Consider the following 19,350-nt stretch of genomic DNA (forward strand, 5'->3'; position numbering starts at 1 on the left):
ATGGTTGGCTAATTTTTATACTTTTAGTAGAGACGGGATTTCACCATCTTGGTGAGGCTGGTCTTGAACTCCTGACCTCATGATCCACCCGCCTAGGCCTCCCAAAGAGCTGGGATTATAGGCCTGAGCCACCGCGCCCGGCCCTTTTTTTTTTTTTTTTTTTTTTTTTTTTAATTGTGTGATGTTGAGATGGAGAAACAGGAGGAGGTGGAAGGGATCTTAATATACATATGGAAAAATAAAAATGGAATAACCAGGAAAATTCTGAAAAAGAATAATGAGAGAAAATTAGCTCTATCAGGTATTAAAGTCATGTTACAACATCTCGGTTAATTAGTCTCCCGAAGGGGAGACTAATGTAAATGCATGTTTAATAAACTGCACCCCCAGTGGATGCCTGAAACCACAGATAGTATTGAACCATATATACAGTTTTTTCTATATACACATGGCAATGATGAACTTAATTTATAAATCAGGCACTGTAAGAGATTAGCAATAACTGATAATAAAACAGAACAATTATAACAATGTACTGTAATAAAAATGATTTGAGTCTGTGAACGGTGGTTCACGCCTGTAATCTCAGCACTTTGGCAGGACGAGGTGGGCGGATAACTTGAGGTCAGGAGTTCGAGACCAGCCTGGCCAACTTAGTGAAACCAGTCTTTACTAAAAATACAAAAATTAGCCGGGCATGGTGGCAGGCCCCTGTAATCTCAGCTACTCAGGAGGAGGCGGCAGGAGAATCGCTTGAACCCGTGAGGCGGAGGTTGCAGTGAGCTGAGAACGTGCCATAGCACTCCAGCCTGGGTAACAGAGGGAAACTCCGTCTCATAAATAAATAAATATAAATATAAATATAAATATAAATATAAATATAAATTATATGACTGTGATCTCTCTCAAAATAGCTTACCGTTTTACTTGTGATGATGTGAGATGATAGAATGCCTGTAATGAGATAAAGTGAGGTGAATGGAGTAGGCATTGTGAAATAGCATTAGGCTTGATAAGGTACTACAGATTTAGGTATTAGTTGAATACTTGCCATTTGTCACATGATCATCTCAGCATTGAGGATAGCACAAAACACAATGTTTAAAACAGTACAATTCTACCTTAACTGTGGGAATGACTAAAGGAACAAAATAGAAACCTGAGAAACCTGAGACAGTACAACTGTCCATGAAATTTTAGCCTATTAGCCTATGACAAAACAGCCAAAATTGATAGGAGTGTGGCGGGTGGCACGGGAGGAAGAAGGGGGAAGCAGAAATGAAAGTTCATAAATGGTCTTGGGAGAAAGTATGTCCATATATTAAACCTTACACCAAAATAGAGGGTTCACCATGTTAAACCGTGTTGTAATGTAAAATTAACAACACAAAATTACTTAAACCATGGGAGAATGTTTTTTCCTTCTTCCCTGCCTCTGTCTCCCTGTCTCTCTTCTTGCCTCCCTCCCCTTTCTCTCTTTCTTGGGATGAATCCGTGGTCACTATCACTAACAGATAAATTAACTCACTACATTCATCATTGTGGAGATGGTAGAATAATTGAGCAGCTTATCTCCAGAAGCCCCAGTCCCCATAATTTAGGTCTCACCAAAACGTGCCCACCAGATTTTAAAAGAAGCGAATACAAGACGCTAGGCTTTCTGTATTCAGAAGCACCATGGATGTCAAATAGAGGGAACCATTAACGAAGGCCTTTATTAGAAATGTCTCCCATTTATCCATACACTCTAAATAGTTAATAGTACAAATATTTTGTTTTCTGCATAGAAACATTTGGACTGCCAAACAAAATACGTTTAAAGTAACTTCGATTTTTAAATGTTGCTGTCTGTCTAAACAGGATAAGCAACCGTCATGCGAGGACAAAATGGCTGGCTAAAAGTTGTGCTTTCGATACGCTCAAAATCGATACGCTCAAATCTGTCAGTTTAGCGGAACGCTACATGATATGTGGAACAAAAAGCTCCCTAGGTCCACGATTGCCTTGGGTGGAGGAAGGGCTATTGCCGCTGTTTTGGCTGTGTTTTTAAATGCATTCCTTCGTTGCCACAGGAATGAGAAATTAACAGCAGAGGAATGTAGGACAAAGGTACCTGCACGCACTCTCCTCCCAGGGCTGGATGTTGCCACTACCTCCAGGAGACATCAACTTGACTACCGACAACGTGGAAAGCGTCCGAAATCCCAGACATTAGTATCGAGAAAAGAGGCAAAACTTTTAAGTCACAGTAAAGTAAAACAGAATACGCAACGTCTGCCACCATCCAATTAAATACAGAATGAAAGTCATGTACCAGAAGAATGGACCAACCCGGGCGCAAGGCGGGACTTTTGAATTTTTTTTTTTTTTTTGTCCAATCCGGATATCCCTTTAGACTAGGAAACTGGCTGTTTTGCGGTGTTTTCTGCCGTTCACAGGCCTGGGGCGGGGCTGACTGCCATCCCAAAAACATCCGCCAGCGGGAAACGCCTCGGAACAGCCAGGGACCTGGAAGCCGCAATAAAGGGTAAAGTGTTGTAACCTCACAGCGGCCACTCTCCAACCCCCTTACCCAATTCTTTTTGGTAACCTCAATAACTCCCGTGTGACTAACCTTAAGGAACAGGGCAGACCAAGAAAAGGCAGGCAGGTAGGAAAGAAATTATCCAGCTCTTTTATTGAGATCAGTGGTGGCTCTGAAAAGAGCCTTTTGGGTTTTATAAGCAGGCGTTCGCCTATTTCTTCTTGGGTGCCGCCTTCTTAGGCTTGACAACCTTGGGCTTAGCGGCCTTGGGCTTCACAGCCTTAGCTGCACTTTTGGCAGCTTTCTTGGGCTTCGCAACCTTGGCCTTCTTTGGACTCTTGGCCACTTTCTTGGTCACAGTGGCCGCGGCCGGCTTCTTCGCTTTCTTCGGTGTTTTCTTAGCACTCTTTTTCGGAGTAGCGCCGCCAGCCGCCTTCTTGGGCTTCTTGGCTGCCCCAACTGGCTTCTTAGGTTTGGTTCCGCCCGCCTTCTTAACCTTGGGCTTGGCTTCCCCGGAGGCTGCCTTCTTGTTGAGCTTAAAGGAGCCAGAAGCACCGGTGCCTTTCGTCTGCACCAGAGTGCCCTTGCTCACCAGGCTCTTGAGACCAAGTTTGATGCGGCTGTTGTTTTTCTCCACATCATAGCCAGCGGCAGCCAACGCTTTTTTCAGAGCAGCCAGAGAAACTCCGCTGCGCTCTTTAGAGGCGGCCACGGCCTTGGTGATGAGCTCTGACACCGGGGGACCAGACGCCTTGCGAGGCGCCCCCCCAGCCTTTTTGGCCGCCTTCTTCTTCACCGGGGCCTTCTCCGCGGGAGGCGCGGCAGCGGGAGCGGCAGGAGCAGTCTCGGACATGTTGAGAATCAACAACTCGGGAACAAGTGGCAAAGCGCCGATGAAGCAGCGCTTGGGCAGGGCCGCTGTATATATAGAGCGCAGGCGCGCTCTGATTGGTGCTCTGGTCGCCCGCCTGGCTGGCAGGCTCTGAGCCGCTGCGCTGCTCCCAAGTTGTGTTTGTTCCACCTCACAAAAGGGGAAAAATATTAAAATTCCCCGCACCAAATCACCCGGGTTTGGTCAGGAAAGAATCTCAGAAGCCTCGGGCTTCATGCTCTTCATTTATTTTTTCCACAAACACAATAACAACGCGTCCAGGCGTCCCCAATTCCCCCAACTCCGAAGGAAGTCTGGGGCAATCAGAGACCACTTTCTGTTTTTCTTATAAATTACCTGTTCGCTCCTTTGCCCCTGAAAGTTCTTTTTCCCAGGGGTGGTTGGGCACATGCTTCCCTTATTTTTGGAAAAAAAAGCGAAATGGTTTCCACCTAAATTTTCATGATAATTCTGTTTCTTCACAAGGGAAGTAACACAGGTCCTCTGTGAATTCTTCGTGCAGTCGCACAGGAACTGTGGACTGGGACAAGGATTCCAGGGCCAGTCCAAAGCAATTAGGGCGGGATGGGAGGGGGTTCATGAGCCTTGGTAGGGTCCGGGGTGGTGGGGGGCTAGAGACTTAAATCTTTGATTTGAAGACATTGAAACTATCAAATCCTTCTTTTCATAGATGGGGGCGGGGCATCCTTTTCACTTCTCCACAGGCGAGAAATTGGGCTCTTTTTAAAAAGCTCTGAGGTCCCCCTCTGGGTTGTGTAAGGCAGGAGGTCTGGCCCTCAAGATAGAGATAATAAAGGAACAAGGGAGATCCCTTAAGCCTGCAAAAAAGCCAATAGATTTGTCAGTTAGAGGCACTGAGATAATATGTTTTCAAAGAAAACAAGCATTTATTTATTTATTTATTTATTTATTTTTGTACGCTGCAATATAGAGATGAATTTCAGCCCATGAAAATTGTAGGTTACTTTCAGTAACCATACCTTACACAAGTTAACATATAGGACAATCTCCAGTTGGGAACTCAAATATATCTTTTGAGTTGCAAATAAAGCAACTGACTTTAATAAAACACACTCTTGACTTTTAAGATGAACAATATATTTGAAATTTATTTTTTAAATAGCAAAATTTAACACAGAAAGACAAGAAAAGTACCAGAACATGTAATTTATTATAAGATCTGTTGTTGATGAGCTGAAAAATCACCTCTTCTCATCCTCTGAAACTATTCTGTTCTAAAGTTTGCTACTTTAAGGTTCACTACTTCTTATTTTACTCTCCGACCCCAAGTAATTGCTATTTTTTTCTTGAGATTAAAGGCAAAGTAAATTGTCTGCCCATATATTTGATATAATTATAGATTCATATTTAGGGACAAAGGTAATATTACAACTCACCAACAATTTCTGCTCAAATATATGTTTTCATGAAAATATGTGTTAAAGAGAACAACCTTAGATTGTGGGAAAGTCAAAAAGGGAACCTACAAATTGAGTTCAATGACGAATGAAAAATGAAACATCTTTTAGACTAAGAGTGACTCCATTGTTTTATTAAATAACATTTGTCTAACATTTGTAAACATTGTCTACTTGTGTGCTTGTGTCCTCTGGGAATTAACAGTCTAATGAGATTAGTGATGGATGAATTAGCAGTGGTGGAAAAACACTTTAGACTGGCCATTCCTCAGAGTGACAGGGTATAAGAATTATACAAAATTATGGAAAGTGTATAAACAATTGAAGCACCTGCATCATACTAATATATTGTAGTAAAAGAAATAATATAAGGCTGGGCCCCGTGGCCCACGCCTGTAATCCTAGCACTTTGGGAGACTCGGGGACGGATCACCTGAGGCCAGGAGTTTGAGATCAGCCTAGCCAACATGGTGAAACACCATCTCTACTAAAAGTACAAAAATTAACTGGGGGTGGTGGCACTCGGGAGGCTGAGGCAAGAGAATCGCTTGAACCCGGGAAGCAGAGGTTGCAATGAGCCAAAATGACGCCACTGCACTCCAGCCTGGGCGACAGGGTGAGACTCAGTCGAAGAAAAAAAAAAAAGAAAGAAACAATATAAGAACATGTCACTTAGGCCAGGCTTGGTGGCTCACGCCTGTAATCCCAGCACTTTGGGAGGCTGAGGCGGGCAGATCGCCTGAGGTCAGGAGTTCGAGACCAGCCTGGCCAGCATGGTGAAACCCCATCTCTACTAAAAAAAAAAAACAAAAATTAGCCCGGCGTAGTGGCAGGCAACTGTAATCCCAACTACTCGGGAAACTGAGGCAGGAGACTCACTTGAACCCGGGAGGTGGAGGTTGCAGTGAGCCGAGATTGCCTCATTGCACTCCAGAAGCCAAAATTGCCTCATTGCACTCCAGCCTGGGCAACAGAGCAAGACTCCATGTCAAAAAAAAAAAAAAAAAAAAAAAAAAAAGAACATTTCACTTAGATCTTATTCTATGTGCAATTAACCCCCTTCTCATTTAAAACTCAGCTAAGTATATCCATCATGAAAATAGCTATGAAAAGTCTTGATTACCAGGTAACTGGACCTTCTTTCACTATAAATTGGTGTCCTGGTTTATAAATCAACATGTAAATTTAATCGCTGTGATTCATTTCTCTAATATGATTTTTCTAGTCGATTCAATCTAATCACATCTCTTTATATGCAAATCTGAAGTCCAGACCTCAAGCCATTAGGACATCCAGCCACCCAGAATCTTGTCCCCAACCTCCTGGCAACGTGGTGGAGGCCAGAAGACAAACATGTAACCAACCCTTTTCTAGATCCTTTATAAGGTGTGTTGAAAAAGTTATGCAAAACTTAAAAGCAACGCAAAAATATTTCTCCATATCCTTCCAAGCTATATTAGAGAATTATCTAAAAAGCCTATTTATGGGGTACCTGATGATGTGAGGCAATACTAGACAGTAAAATAGAATGTGAATCACATAAATACTTTACAGATTTCTAGTGGTCACATTGAAAGAATGAAAAGAAACAAGTAAAATTAATTTTAAGATATTTTATTTAACTTAATATATCCAAACTATTATCACTTCAACATATAATAAATAAGCTAAAAAAAAAAGACAGTTGACATTCTTTTTTAAATGATAAATCTTCAGAACCTGGTGTGTATTTTACACTTTTAGAACATTTTAAATCAGTCTAGCTACAGTCCAAATGGTCAATGATCACATGTAGCTAGTGGTACCTTATTGGACAACACTGTCCTACGTGAAAGTAACTCTGACTTAATGTTTACATTTTATTGGGTCCAGATTATCTAAAAGTAAACATTCACTTGTAGAAGTTTAACAAATTAATAAGGATTTTGTCATAGAGATGGAAATGAATTCTTAATATAGAAAAAATGACCCTAAAAGTTATTATTATATTGCCTAATAAGGCATTAAACAACTTTATATCTGATTTTCCCTTCCTCTTCCAGTATACATTCTTTCCTTGACCAAATACATATTTTATTCTCCCGTATCTTCCTTTGACCTAATTGTGATTCTGCTTCCTCCTTCATTAATGAATTAAATCATTCTTTGACACATACACAAGCTCACTATATATAGTACATATATGTCAGTCGTGTTTTTAACTTCCTGAATATTGTACTTTGACACTTGGTTGTTCAATTTGGCCTAAGAGCTCTGAATCAGAACCTTTAGAAGCCATTCTGAAAAACTGGAAGATACAAAGCTTTTGACTATCAACTCCATAGCAACCTGATATCTGGTTGGTGTTCCATGGAAACTGTATTTCTCAAATTTTGAAGCAAGATTGAACAAGCCTGTGAGCAACAACAACAAAAAAGTCTATTAGAATGACCTCTGGCCGGGTGGGGTGGCTCACGCCTGTAATCCCAGCACTTTAGGAGGCCGAGGCGGGCAGATCATGAGGTCAGGAGTTTCAGAGCAGCCTGACCAACTTGGTGAAATTCCGTCTCTTCTAAAAATACAAAAATTACCTCGGCATGGTGGCGTGCATCTGTAATCCCAGCTACTCGGAAGGCTGAAGCAGGAGAATCACTTGAACCCTGGAGGCGGACGTTGCAGTGAGCCGAGATTGCGCCACTGCACTCCAGCCTGGGTGACAGAGCGAGACTCTATTTCAAAAAAAAAAGAATGACCTCCAAGGGAAAGTTCAGATTAAGGATGTGGTCGTCCCACCCGAAACTGATGTCCTCAAGAAAGCCACAAACAAATTGAGGACACAGTTAAAATATTGTAATGCAATATATTGTGTATTCTTGTATTTACACACACATCATAAATATTATAGGTTGATTAGTTTTGTTTCATGCCACACTCTTCAGGCTCTGGAAACCCTGGTAGAAAAAGTTAAAAATGCAGAGCAAAATGTCAAGTCCAAACAGCAGTAATGGGGCTAGAGAGAGACTCAAACAGCCAAGATACATTCAAAGGATAGTGAGAGGAGTTGTTGGGACAGGTGTAAGGAATGAGGGTGACAGCTGGTTTTTCTTTCACTTTTTCCTTCTACTATGCCAATTAGAGTTCTTTGTTTTCGGTAGAGACAGGGGTCTCACTATGTTGCTCAGGCTAGTCTCAAACTCTTGGCACCAAGTGATCCTCCGGCCTCAGCCTCCCAAAGTTTTGAGATTATAGGTGTGAACCACCAAGCCCAGCCTTAGAGTAGGGTTCTGTCAGCTTTTGGATGTAGCTAACCTAATATTAACATATCCTGTATAGGCCAGAACTTTGAATGATTTAAAGCTGTTTTTTCCTGACTCACCAATTAATGAGGCTAATAATAACAGCCACCCCACTGGCAGTGCCTGCCTCAAAGAGTAAGTGTTAGTGTTGCTATCTGCTTGAGACCAACAATACAGGGACTCCAGGATATTTTCAGCCTAAATAAGATTGTAGGGGCTCTTGTCTGTTGCCTGGCTTCAGCCCCATAAACTTTTTTTTAACATATAACCCAGAGCCACAGTTTTACTCATTTTTCAATCTTCGAAGGCAAATGGCCAACAATTAGGAGATTAAACCTGAGGCTAAATATTTCCTCACCTCAAGGGCTGAGACCAAAGTTACTGCATCTATATTCCCTAACACGCTCTCAAAATGGGTTGCAGAAAACAACAGAAAATATACTAGAGCACACGGTGGGAGCATAATAAATACATTGATTAGCTGGGTGCAGTGGCATGCGCCTGTAGTTCCAGCTACTCTACTCATGAGGCTGAGGCAGGAGGGTCGCTTTTGCCCAGCAGTTTGAAGTTGCAGAGAGCTATGATCGCAACACTTCACTCCAGCCTAGGCAACAGAGCAAGACTCTGTCCAGAAAAATAAATACATAAATATAAAATTTAAAAATATAAATAAATACATAGAAAGTATTACAAAAGGAACAATATATTGCAAAATATATTTACCTAACATTTTGAAATTGCCATTATAATCATATAAGTGATGCAGGAAACTGGGTCATTAACAGCTATCTTATTCTTCAAGCTTCTTTCAAATGATGTCAAAGCATTTCAGAAAGTCAAACCTGCCCTCAAAGGATAAGAATTTGTCAATTGTGAGGATACGCACATTTTTACACCTTCTCAATCTGTGTCTATATGAAGGCAGTTATAAAGCACAAGATGCAAACGTATATTAGGCAATAGTCTTCATCAGAATAAGTACATAACCTGACACAATGACTATTTTGGAAGAAACATGGAAATGCAAATTTCAATAGATTGGTTGACATTATTTTTAATGTCTAGTTTTTTACTGTGCTGTGTTTTTACACACTTAATGAGCACTTGTTAAGCACAGGACACCAGGAGAAATAATAAAAACTAAGATCAGCCTAGCAGTGTGTCCTCTCAAGAACTTATACCTGGTGGGACAGATACAGACAAATATAACCATCATACAGTGTGAGAAATCTGATGCCACTGAGAGAACAAAAGAATAAAAACTTAAAAATGTTGATGTGCTGGTTAAACGTTTGCCTTCAAGTATTTACCAGTCTAGCTGGGAAAATAAGACAGAAGACAACAGCCTAAAATAGTGGTTCTTAAACATTTAGATATCAGGACTTCATTACACTCCTAAAAATTATCAGGCCTCCAAAAAATCTTTTGCTAAATATAGGCATTTATCACTTTGGAAAACAAAGCTGAGTATTAAGTATTTATTTATATTAATATTTATTTGATAACCTTTAAAATATTATAAAATTAATATTTATTTATAATGCATATATGTGATTATATCGTTCATATGTAGCTATATATTTATCATATATACCATAGATTTATGTTATGTATTACATATGTATGAAGAAAAAATGGAAAGTATACCCGAAAGTTCCCCATTCCCTAACCCATTCAAAACCCTGGAAGTCCCAGGCTAATCTATAACTTGTAAAGCTGCCTGCATGTTGAGAACACAGCTGAGCTGGTAGTGTGGAAGAGCGGAAAGACAGCAGTTCTGGAGCAAGGAAGCTTTATATTTAATCCCAGTTTCTCCATTCATGAGCTTGGTTGCCCTGCCAAGTTCCTTCTCTGTAAAATGGGAATAATACTCCCAGAAATATAGTGAGGATTAAATTAGATAATGTGCATACAGTTCCTGGGATTGGGATGAGCACACAGTAGCCTCTCATTTGAGGCATATTTGCATTAGATCCTTGCTGTATGATATCCTTCTGTTTCTTTCTTTTTTTTTTTTTTCCTTTGGTGACCCTAAGAAAGAAGGTACTCTCCTTAACTTGGAGGGCTGGATGGGAAGAGACCAAATCCAACAAGCTGGTTCATTCTTTCTAATTATGTGTGCTTCCCTTAGCTGCCTCTGAAAGGATACAGGCCCTAGGTACTAGCCCCAGGAAGCCTAATGATAAGATAGAGCTGGACCACCAGAGAAGAGATGAGTGTGTGTGTGTGTGTGTGTGTGTGTGTGTGCAAGCAATTATATGTGTGCATTTAGGAGTGGTAGGTGTGTAAACAGTCTAGAACACTCACTGTCACTGTGATGTGAGGATGTATCCCCACATCACTGTTCTGGGAGCTCACTCCTTGTCCATCATCCAAGCTTATGATGGACAATTCTTTCCCAAGTGGGAAAGAATTCTGATGACACTCACATAACTACCCAGTCCCCACATTCTGTATCCAAGGTGTGTGCATACCTTTGATAGCAGGCAGGTGTGACTAGCCAATACATTAGGAGCATGGTATTCCAGCACTCTGCACTTTTTTACTATAGAATTCATCTCAACCTGCTTACATTACATAAAATTTTTGATTGATATCAAATTTTTATTATGTTTGCTTATCGAAGGATTTGTAATTATGCTTCAGTTGATACATAGATTGTTTATATTTTTCATGGTTACTTGAAGCACTTATATTTTCCTCATACTTTTACAAAGTAATCAAGGAAAAATACAGAGGCAGCTTAGTATATTAGTCAAAAGAATAATGAGACTGGCTTGGAACCTGGAATGTCTGAGTTCAAATTCAATTTTGCCGTTTTATCAGCTGTGTGACTTTGGATGAGTTAATAAACCTTTTCATGTCTCAGTTTTCTCACCTGTAAAGAGACAATAATAAGCCTACCTGTTTCATGGGTCATTATGAGGATTAAGGAGTTAATATTTAAATAGTTCTTAGAACAATCTCTGACATATTTTAAGTACAAAAATATATACATATATTAAATAATAACTTTTCTAAAACATCTTACCTACAATCTTGTGTGCAAATTGGTGGCTCAATTCTGCAACTGTTGTTGTTGGTGTTGTTGTTAAGCTTTTGTTTGTCATGACTGTTATCAGTAATATTAATACAGACAGTTAACTGAACCCTTCCTCTGCACCAGGCATTATATGCACTATTTTCATTCTGACTCCCTGCATCCTATGAGACAACCACCATTGTAATCATTCTCACGTTGCCAATAAGGAAATGGAGAATGAGAATTCAGACTTCTCCAAGAAGTGCTGCAGACTGATTATAAATCATGCGTCCTAAACACACACATATTAAAGTATCAACTGAAATAAAACATAATAAAACTTTTGTTTTTCTATCTACAAAATGCATGAATTAAAATATGCCCCAACTACTTAACTAATATATTTAGTAAGTAGAGGGATGGAAGCGTTTTCACTCCTTCAATACATTCTTCATCAACCTCTCTCACCTTACCCCTCTGTCACAGGCATTTCCTATGTCATGCGGTTTTTCTGATGTATGCTAGGTGGCAGTCAAAACCAGAACTCTTGAAAGAGAGTATATTCCTATTTTTCTGCAGTCTCAACCTCCAGGGCTCAAGCAATCCTCCTGCCTCAGCCTCCTGAGTAGCTGGGGCCACAGGTGCGAGCCACCACACCTGGCTAATTTTTAAATTTTTGGTAGAGATGGGGTTGCCATGTTAGCCAGCCTGGTCTTGAATTCCTGACCTCAGGTGATCTGCCCACCTCAGCCTCCCAAAATGTTGGAATAACAGGAGTGAGCCACAGTACCTGGCCGGTAATTTTTAACTTCTAGCTATACACTTAGTTTTTTGTCCTTTTCAGTGGACAGAAATTATAATGCCTGTTTGACAGGGGATAATTCTGAGGCACTGGGAAGCCATGAGACTGCATGGATTGCACAGGCAGGCAAGAACATGGGAGGGAACAAGTGTCTTGGACTCTTGTCTCAGTGGTCTAGAAAAATCATGCTAGCTGATTCAATCACTCCACAAACAACTGATCGACATCTTCAAGAAGCCCAACAATGTACTGAGTTCAGGGGACAAGAAAGTAATTAAGACAGGCTCTACTTTCATGGTGGTGTTTGAAGAATAGGGATCTAGAAAAAGGTAGGTAATAGTGGCTGTGCAAAAGATATCAGAGATGATATGAAAAGGAAGGACTAGACCATTTTACCCAGGAGTAGAGGTTAAACAGAGGGTTTTTAAGGGAAACGTAAAAATATTAATTCTTTTCATTTTTGAAGTAAAATGACCATCGCTTCTCGGCCTTTTGGCTAAGATCAAGTGAAGTAAAATGACCACACTGAGGAGGATGACAGACATAAATACTGCTGTACAAACATGGTAGCACTAAAATTGGCTCTTGCCTGACAGGAAGCAAAATTATAAAATTCATTATTTAGATATATCAATAATGATGGTGATCATGGCTGTAATAATAATGTTATTAATCATTATGTATCAATAAGAATACAGGTTTGTGACTTTACAATGTGCCTAAGAGCAACCCAATATTTTGATTGTAAACCACATTCCCTTAAACACACACACACCTCAAACAAGACCCCATAAAGCAGACTGCACTAAAGTGGAGGTTATATAAAAGTCCAACAGAATAAGAACCCTCCCCCGTTGTGTATTAATCTGTGAACTAAAAAAAAAAAAAATTTCATTAAATTGAAAATATCTAATTGTCGACTAGCAATTTTAAAGAGTTTAGGCAGAGAATGAAATATAAAGCTTTTTTTTAACTTTTAGATTTTTCAAGGCTAGCGGAACTGCTGAAGAATAACAATTCAAAACATAGGTTTGCTTTGGTTTCAATCTCTGTAGCCAAAGGCATTTACAATGCAGGATGTTGTTTGTGCTTGCAGACACTAGATGACGCTCCAAATCAAAATGCCGGTAGTGGGACAGCCGCTGATCAAGCCGCCTGGCAAATCATTAACTGGGTTGACACTGTATTACTCAGCAGATTTCAAAACTCATTCACATACAGAGTCTTTTGATGGACAAAAATAATTATTACCCACAATTGACAGTGACAGTACTAAGAAGCTGGGAAACTGAAGTAGGACCCCGGAGCAGCCAAGTACAGAGTCTGGCTCCCAGGACCTTAGGAGTTAATACTATTCCTAAAGAGAATAAATTGTCAAATAGACAAGAAACTCATGTGGGTTGATTCATTCACTTCCCCAAAACAATTATTAAGCAGTAGAAATGATAACTACGGTGGTAGTGGGAATAGTTTACAGTAAAAGGGAAAAGACATGCAAAAAACAAAAAAAACGGGGCCGGGCGCGGTGTGCTCACGCCTGTAATCCCAGCACTTTGGGAGGCTGAGGCGGGCCGATCACGAGGTCAGGAGATCGAGACCATCCTGGTTAACAAAGGGAAACCCCGTCTCTACTAAAAATACAAAAATTAGCCGGGCTTGGTGGCGGGTGCCTGTAGTCCCAGCTGCTTGGGAGGCTGAGGCAGGAGAATGGCGTGAACCCGGGAGGCGGAGCTTGCAGTGAGCAGAGATTGCACCACTGCACTCCAGCCTGGGCAACAGAGCAAGACTCCGTCTCAAAAAAAAAAAAAAAAAAAAACAGGCAGTGATGTTTTATGTGGGTCAGTGTGAAGTAGAGATCAAAGGAGAAAATGGCCAATCTTACCAAATAATGGATGCAGAAATAATCTTCATGGAGAAGCCACTTTAATTATGTCTTAAATGAGAGTAACAAATTAAACATAAGAACCTGTAAGGGCTAAGGGAAAACTTACTCTCTGGCCTCTGAAGAGTCGCTGAAAACCACCGAAAAGAGGAAGATTAATAGGATAAAATGCATCCAATTTATTATTATTATTATTGTTTTATTTTTTATTTTTTAGACAGAGTCTCTCTCTGTCACTAGGCTGGAGTGCAGTGGCACAATCTCGGCTCACTGCACCCTCCACCTCCCGAGTTCAAGCAATTCTCCTGCCTCAGCCTCCCAAGTAGCTGGGACTACAGGCATGCGCCACCACGCCCAGCTAACTTTTGTATTTTTAATAGAGACGGGGTTTCACCATGTTGGCCAGGGTGGTCTTGACCTCGTGGTCTGCCTGCCTCAGCTCCCAAAGTACTGGGATTACAGGCGTGAGCCATTGCGCCTGGCCGCATCCAATTTATTAATGTGTACATTAATAAATTATCCAATTTATAAATGTGTACATTAATAAATTATCCAATTTATATCCAATTTATTAATGTGTATTAATGTGTACAGGGGAAATTGTCCATTTTTATTTTTTAGATTCAACAAAGTATGGGCTGCCGTGTAGAAACAGGATTGCTAATGAATGGAGTAGGGAAACCCAGCAAGGCCTGTCTGTCTAGATTCTTCTTGGCCTCTCTGTGCAGCCTTCCTTCCTTCTGGATCCTCTCTGGAATGCGGTCTGGTGATCTACGATCAAATAAGGTAGTTCAGATAATTTCTTTGTGGCCAGTTTTTACACAGAAAAACAGAGGGAAAGTTAGAGTAATATTTTTAGGTTTTATGGCTGGCTCTGGGGAAAAGGTGTTTTGATTTTTATGACCTAACTTGAGGAAGAGGAATTCTCATTTATGTAGCTAGACTCCGGGGAGAATGGGACTCAGAGACAGGAGGGCAGGAGAAGATCAGAGAAAAACTTTGGCTTCTGCAGCCTTTATTTTGGGGTATTGTTTTCTGAGTTCCAACAAACCCCAAGGACCTACAGAGACTGCATACTTTTTTTTCCTTTTTATTAATTGTGAGATAACCACAGCATAGGCAATTTGTTTTTTGTTTTTGTTTTTGAGACAGGATTTTGCATTGTTGCCCAGGCTGGAGTGCAGTGGCATAATCATAGCTCACTGCGTCCCCAAACTTCTAGGCTCAAGAGATCCTCCCAGCTTAGCCAAAACTGAGAGGTGCTACTAGCATTTAGTGAGTAGAGAAGAGATATGACTAGAGGTTCATTGAGTGTTTTGAGCCTTTACAGCTTGAAAATTGTCTTTGCTAACCCCTAACTTTTGGATGCTACAGAGGGCCCCTGGAGTATCCAAAGGAGAGGTAAACAAGATCATTTGACATGTTTAGTTATATAGGATTGTTGACGTAAGGTGGTATTTGATCTTCAGGTTATATTTTAGTGAAAACTGTGAATGTGTGTTCCAAAATTATACGGGATTTCTAGAGTTCTGATATCTGAGTTTGTGTCGTCAGTTATAATTAGAGTCATTGTGTTAGGCTATTGTAAATCACAGAGGTGACTAAATTTCTTTGTCAATTGTGTTTTTGACTGTGACTACCTTAGGAAATTTTAACACTCATAGACAAATGTTGTCTTGTTTTGAAACTCTTCAAAGGACGGATTGTAACCCTCGATTACAGGTTTCTGATAACTTTGAAGATTGTGAACAGGAGTTAACTAGGTGAGCTGAACTACTGGAAAACTAATCTTCTTTACTCTTGCCTCTGTACCTAATTCTTCCTGGATGCAGGACAAGAACTCAGGCAAAGGTGCTGCAGCATAAAGTCTGGCCAGAGAAACTGACACTCCAGAGGTTTTGCAACAATATTTTATGTTAAATAATTTATACATATTTCCTATTCTAAGCATTTCAAATGATTGTAAAAACTCAACTCATGAAAACTTATAGCTGAGATGATGTATCCTGTGATTTTTAACACAACTTTATACCAATCTAAGTTGATAAGCATTCTTACAAAGTTTAAGAAGTTAAGATTTGCCATATTAAGTATTGTCTTAAGATTTTTAAGAATTGAAAAATTTGAAGCAGTTTTGTTCATTAGTCAATTGGATACTTTAAAAGTCCAGTATGTCAGATTTAAAAATTGCAATTATTAAGATTTTTCCTTAAAGTTCGTCAACTTGCAAAAGCCTTGCCAAAAACGAATGTTAAAAATTTGGTAGATTGTTAGTTCTATGGGTTCTATGGGAAAAAATTGGTAGATTAATAAATGCCAATAGTGAGCATTGTAAATTGAATTTAAAAGTTTAAGGAAGAGCTGTTAATTTAATTTTGTCATAATAATGAATTGAATATTGTTTTTTAAGTACCATAGTACTTGTCGAATGATCTTTCTGTATGGAAAAGGATGTAAAAATGCACATTGGTAACATAAAGTCTATTTCAGTGGCGGGATTGTGGGGTGAGCTTATCTCCAGGTTTGGGGAGAATGTGTTGTATCATCTGCCTCTTGTGTGTGTACTACCTGCCATTGCTGCTTGGCCACCAGCATCCACCTTGGTGAGTCCTGTTTCCCTCTAAAAGACTCGAGCTGTGCTGTTCAATCCAGTAGCCCCTAGCTACATGTAGCTATTGTAATGAATTAAAATTAAGTAAAATGAAACATTTTGCTCCTCAGACACCAGTCACATTTCAAGTGCACAATAGTCACAAGTGGCCAGTAGCTAGTTTTGAACAGTGTGGAAAGATTTCTGTCATCACAGAGCATTCTATTATCATATTGTAAAGCATTCTCTAGCTCTTGCAAACTTGTCAGATCCCTTAAAATTTCTTAAAAATAATTCTTCGAATTTTGCTCAGACTAATTTTCAGGGAAGCCTTTTTCTGGAGGTGTGGACTTGTGATCTCCACAATTCATCCCTTCTACTATGTTAGTTACCTTGAGCTGCCGTAACAAAATACCATAGACTTAGTCGCTAAAAAAAATAACTTTCTCACAGTTCTGGAAACTCAGAAGTCCAAGATCCAGGTGCTGGCCAATTTAGTTTCTAGGTGAACGCTCTCTTCCTGACTTGTTGGTGGCAGCCTTCTCACTATGTGCTCATGTGGTGTCCTCTTTGTGCTTGTAGGGCTTAGGCAGTGGAGAGAAGGAGGAAAGAAAAAGAGGTCTCTCTGTTTTCTCCTTTTCCCGAGACAGGTTCTTGTGTAGCCCAGGCTGGACAGCAGTGGCTTACTGCAGCCTCCTCCTGGGCTCAAGTAATCCTCCCACCTCAGCCTCTAGAGTAGCTGGGGCCTCAGATGTGTACCACCACACCCAGTTCATTTTTTAAATTTTTAGAAGATGGGGTCTCACTATTTTGTCCAAGCTGGTCTTGAACTCCTGGGCTAAAGCGAGCCTCCTGCCTCAGCCTCTCATAGTGTTGGAATTACAGGCATCAGCTGCAGCACCTGGCTCTATTGTCTTTTTCTTTTTTTTTGAGATGGAGTCTCTGTCACCCAGGCTGGAGTACAGTGGTGTGATCTCACTGCAACTTCCACCTCCTGGGTTCAAGGGATTCTCCTGCCTCAGCCTTCCAAGTAGCTGGGATTACAAGTGTGCACCACCACACCTAGCTAATTTTTGTATTTTTAGTAGACATGGGGTTTCACCATGTTGGCCAGGCTGGTCTCAAACTCCCAACCTCAGGTGATCCACCCACCTCGGCCTCCCAAAGTGCTGGGATTACAGGCATGAGCCACCGCACCCTGGCCTGTTGTCTCTTTTAATAAGGGCATGAATTTCATCGTGAGAGACACATCCTGATGAGTTTGTCTAAATACAATGACTTCCCAAAGGCCCCAGCTCCAAGTACCATCACACTGGGGGTTAGGGTTTCAACATATGAATTTTGGGAAAGGGAGACACAATTCAGTCCATAGTACCTATTGTATTAGTTTTCTGGGGCTGCAGTAACAAAGTACCTCAAACTCGTTGGCTTAACAACAGATATTTATCGTCACACAGTCTGGAAGCTGGAAGTCTGAAATCAAAGTATCATCAGGTTTGATTCCTTCTGAAGGCAATGAGGGATAATCTGTTCCAGGTTTCTCTCCCAGCTTCTGGTATCCCCAGACTCACAGCTTGACTTGAATGGTGATTCTCCCTGTGTCTACTCACCACATTTTCTCTCTATAGGTGTCAGTCTCTGTGTACGACATTTCTCCTTTTTATAAGGACACCCTTTATGTTGGGTTAGAGCCCACTCTTATCTTAACCGATCAAGTGCAAAGACCCTATTTCCAAATGAGGCCACATTCAGAGGTACTGATACAGGAGGGGGAAAGTGCTGGGAAGAGAAGGGCGTGGTCCCTTTAAAATTATATGGAAGTGGGGAAGGGAAGGGCGTGGTCCCCGGCTAGGTCTCCACCCCCAGGCCTGTGCCCAGGGACCACAGTGAGGACAGGCATTTTTGTTTTCCTGCCCAAATGTTGCATTTCCCAAGACCTCCCCTGGCCTGCCACAAGACACGAGTAGCTGGCTGTCCAGGGGAGCACACTGGCAGAAGAACACACAACAAACGTTTGCCTGGCAAAATGAGGCAGAATTTGGCTGGGGTGGTTGGAGGAGAGCCTGGGCCACTCCAAGGAAAAACTTTCCCACTCCATCCACTTTTGGCTTTGCCCAACTGCTGAGAACTACCTCCACTTAAAACCTTGCACTCTTTCTCTCAGCCCAGGTGTGGTCTGATTTATTCTGATACACCAAGGCAAGAACCTGGGATACAGAAAGGCTTCTGTCCTTGGGACAAGGTAGATGGTCTGATTGAGCTGGTTAACACCAGCTGCCTATAAATGGCAAAACTAAAAGAGCACCCTGTAACACACACCCACTGTGGCTTCAGGAGCTGTAAACATTCAACCCTAGACACTGTCGTGGGGTCATGGGGTTGGAGACCCACAACCTGCCCATCTTTATGTTCCCCTAGAGGTTTGAGCAGCCAGGCACTGAAGAAATTAGCCACACCCCCATCACATGCCGTGCGAGTGGGACAAGGGAACTTGGTCCCATTTCAGTACTGGTGGTTAGGACTTCAACAACTTTATTTTTGTGAGAATGCATACTTCAACCTATAATATGAGGGTACCTAGAATGTGGACGGCTGAGGCTGAAGCACTACCTAAGGGCCTGAGGCCAGCCTGCAGTTGGTTTCTGGCTCTCATGAGTTATCTAACATCTCGGGAGGGAGGAAGACAGGCCTAGGAAGAGCAGAGCCCAGGATTCATTCTTCATTCCACCTCTGCTCTTCAGAATCTCCTTCAGTCTATGTGATCAGCCATCAGACCTCTTGGTGGGAAATGGTGTTGCCGTGCCTAGCCCTTTTCGATTGTGCTACCATGCTGAGCTTACTGAGGGACCAGGAAGGCCTGGACTCAGACCATATAGGGTGCCACCCTAGTGGGAATGGAACCTGTCAGTGCTGGGTGAATGTGACGGTCCCATAAGGAGAAGACA

The 19,350-nt window shown here is 41.2% G+C and overlaps 2 protein-coding genes across 2 annotated transcripts in view; one reads left to right on the top strand and one right to left on the bottom strand.

Moving 5' to 3' along the window:
* Nucleotides 1-19,350, top strand: part of LOC100438251 (uncharacterized) — an 84,523-nt gene that overhangs the window by 33,325 nt on the left and 31,848 nt on the right. The gene's annotated exons all lie outside the window — the stretch shown is intronic.
* On the bottom strand, nucleotides 2,652-3,925 carry H1-2 (H1.2 linker histone, cluster member). Its single transcript, XM_002816508.6, has one exon. It carries the CDS (start codon nucleotides 3,375-3,377, stop codon nucleotides 2,736-2,738), a length of 642 nt encoding a protein of 213 aa, XP_002816554.2. The 5' UTR covers nucleotides 3,378-3,925; the 3' UTR covers nucleotides 2,652-2,735.

The sequence above is a fragment of the Pongo abelii genome, chromosome 5 (assembly GCF_028885655.2).
Source record: "Pongo abelii isolate AG06213 chromosome 5, NHGRI_mPonAbe1-v2.0_pri, whole genome shotgun sequence".
In the NCBI taxonomy this organism is placed as follows: domain Eukaryota; kingdom Metazoa; phylum Chordata; class Mammalia; order Primates; family Hominidae; genus Pongo; species Pongo abelii.